This window comes from Penaeus japonicus, unplaced genomic scaffold (assembly GCF_977035675.1).
Source record: "Penaeus japonicus unplaced genomic scaffold, GWHDUDI00000001_assembly GWHDUDI00000027, whole genome shotgun sequence".
Lineage (NCBI taxonomy): Eukaryota > Metazoa > Arthropoda > Malacostraca > Decapoda > Penaeidae > Penaeus > Penaeus japonicus.
In genome coordinates, this window is record NW_028234429.1 from 4210434 (window position 1) to 4213879 (window position 3446).

At 33.7% G+C, this 3446-nt stretch overlaps 1 protein-coding gene across 1 annotated transcript in view; it reads right to left on the reverse strand.

Annotated features, from left to right (window-relative positions):
- Positions 1–2284, reverse strand: part of edl (ETS-domain lacking) — a 27201-nt gene extending 24917 nt beyond the window's left edge. Inside the window, exons 1-2 of the mRNA XM_043030537.2 lie at positions 2162–2284; positions 1–122 (exon numbers count right to left, since the gene is read on the reverse strand). The exon at positions 1–122 is cut by the window's left edge and continues 53 nt beyond it. Of these exons, the coding sequence (XP_042886471.1) occupies positions 1–122 (122 nt within the window). The 5' untranslated portion in view covers positions 2162–2284. The remainder of the gene's footprint in view (positions 123–2161) is intronic.
- Positions 2285–3446: the final 1162 nt, after the last annotated feature.

The window sequence follows — 3446 nt, forward strand, 5'->3', positions numbered from 1 at the left end:
GTGAGGTCGTGCACCTGGTAGAGCCACGTGCCAGGGACCTCCTCGAGCCCCGGGTACTCCTCGGGGGGAGTCGGGGGGCGGGGCACTGCGCTCACCACATCCACCATCACGTCGCTGCGCATCTGTCGGGGGGGAAAAGCAAACAGTGAAAATGAAGAAAGCAAACAAACAAACAAACAAACAAACGCGACGATCCTATCGCCTGGGACGAAGTTCGGTGACGCGAGATGGTTTCGGCAGATGGTTTCGACAGATGGTTTCTGCGCACGTGCGATCGACGGTGGCGCAGATGGTTTGCCCGGATTAATTTCCCGGGATGGGAAGGAGATGGGTGAGGTAATGGCTCAGAAGATTGCTAAATGGATGAATGAGATATTTCGCGATTCAGGTGGCGGTGGGGGTTGGGTGGGTGGGTAATGATAGGGGGAGAGGGAGGGAGAGGGGGGAGTGGTAGGGGGAAGGGGAGGGGCATACGACAACCGCTGACAAGAATACCCAGGTGGTGAGGGTGGGGAAGGGTGGGTGCTGAGGGGGGTGGGGAAGGGTGGGTGGTGGGTGGGGTAGAGTGATAGAAATCGTTGATTACTCTTCCAATCTAAGCGAACCCTCAAGTTAACTGATGGTCATGCAAGAGGAGACGCTCTGTCAAAACGTTGCTATATGAGAACAGGGCAGTGATTACTCAATGCCATGCACGTCTCTTATTTCTATGTGTATGGTGGCCCGTATGTCTGTGTGTCTCTTCGCTTATATATGTATATATATGTATGTATATATATATATATATATATATATATATATATATATATATATATATTGATGTGTGTGTGTGTGTGGGTGTGTGTGGGTTGTGTGTGTGTGTGTGTTGTGTGGTGTGAGTGTGGGTGGTGGTGTTGTGTACGCACATACATATTATTATATATATATATTATGTATATATATATATATATATTCTATAATATATATATACACTCAACACACACACACACACACACACACATTTATATATAGGTATATATATATATATATATATATATATATACATATATGTACATATATAGTTTTATAAACATATATACATATATATATGGTATATACATATAGATATATATACACGACCACTATATATATATATATATATATTTAGTATATATATAGTCATATAATTATATGTATTATGGTAGGTATGTATATATAAAATGGTTATGTATATATAATATATATACAAGATATATATATATATTAAAATATATATATATATATATTATATAGTGTATATATATACAACACAAACACATAGTATATATAATATATAAATAATATATAAATATATATATACATATATAATATCAGATTGATATATAGACATATATACTTATATATACATATATACATATACATACAACACACACACGACACACACACACACACACACACATATATATATAATTACTATTATATTATATATTATATATATATATATATATATATATATATATATATAAATTAACATATATATACATATATATATCATATTTATACATATTCATATACATATTATATAAATACATATCATATACATATATCATATACATACATACATATATATATATATATATATATATATATATATATATATATACATATATATATGCACACATAGTATATCTATATATGTCTGTCAGTCGTGTATATCTGTTTCCCTATTCGGCTCGGGACTGTCTGCTCAGCTTACTTGCAACCAAAATACCCAAAAGGAGCTTGCAGGCAGACAGTTTTGCCTCAAGCAGTTGCGTGCGAATATCATAAATGCACGTGTATCTTATAAATTCGAGGAAGAAATTCTAAAATAATCAGTAGTGATAGACATTGCTTTTAAAGTTATTTAAAATGTTTTGCATAATTTGAAATAAATGATTTGCACTTGACAACTTGGAAATTAACTGGAAATATAAACGTTAAAATTATTGATTAATCTTCAGGCAACGATTAATAAATGCGAGGAATATCAAAGTTCTATTTAAATAAACGCATGGGTGATCTGCGGGTACACAAATTTCCATTTAATAAAATCAATAAAACGTTAACCCTTTACTCAAATACATTTAAATCACAGAGAGAAGACTCCCTAAATCGTTAAACATGCGATTTTTTGCCTTACCTTTTTTGGTATAAGTGTGTTGAAGGAACTCGAAAAAGGCACAAAGTTTCACTGATATCACTTAGTGTGTCGAGGAGACACTACCCGCTACGTCTGAACGGCAGAACGTCTGACAGAGGACTAATTTCCCAAGTTTGAAAACTCATATGGTTCTAATTTCTCCCAAATTTCGTACCGGGTTTCCTGAGACCACTTGAATTTCCATTTCCTACAATTCGGAACCTTCCTCGTGTACTTTATACAGTTCAGTCGACGGTTATAACTACATAAATTGTATCTGAACTATAATAAACATAAATCAAACATAGATAAAGACTTAAAGCATATATAGTACGATTGTTGCGTGCGTCGCGCGTCTGGCAGCGGGGTTAGCGGAAGTACAGCTGACACCGACTTCCCTTGAGCGAGCGACCTCTGCTGCCCGGGCACGAAGACCGCTCGCTCGCACACTCCGCCGCACAAAGGATCACAAACTTGAAATAACACCAGGGAAGGAAACAAGACAAGAATCTTCATATATGATTTTTTTTTACATAAAGTATCAATACATCTTTTAAGACTGGTCTGACAAGGATTGAAAAGTGGAAGGTGGAGAAAAAAGACAAAAAAAAACTGGCTCTTGGAAGGGGTCTCTCCAACGCTATTTACAATCGAGCGATTTTTTTTTTTTTTTTTAAGAAAAGCGAAAAGTGAAATAATAGTTATATTTGTATGGGATTCATTTCCCGTTGTGTTATCTCATGGAAAACCGTCTTCGCCATTTTCTCAGAAAACCATTTGCAAGAAAATGTCTTACTCAACGTTTCCATATCACATCTAAACATGCGCATGACTGTCGCATTTTTATTAAAGTCCTTTATTGCTTCACGAGGAAAAGAAAGAACAGAAGACTCTTGCATAGTTAAATAGGAAATACAAACTAACAAAATGGTAATATAGCATGAAGAGGAAAAAAGGAACTGCGGGGAAAGTTAATAATGTTCAGTTGATGGTATATATGCCGAGTATAACAAGCACTATCTATCTATCTATCTATCTATCTATATATATATATATATATATATATATATATACATATATATATTTATATATACATATATATATAAGTAGATAGATTGATATATTAATATATATACAATATATATATATATAACTATATATATATACATATTATTTATATAATATAATTTACTATATATAATAGATATATATCTATATATATATATATATATATTGTATACATATATACAACATATTTGGATAATATATACATGCATATATAATA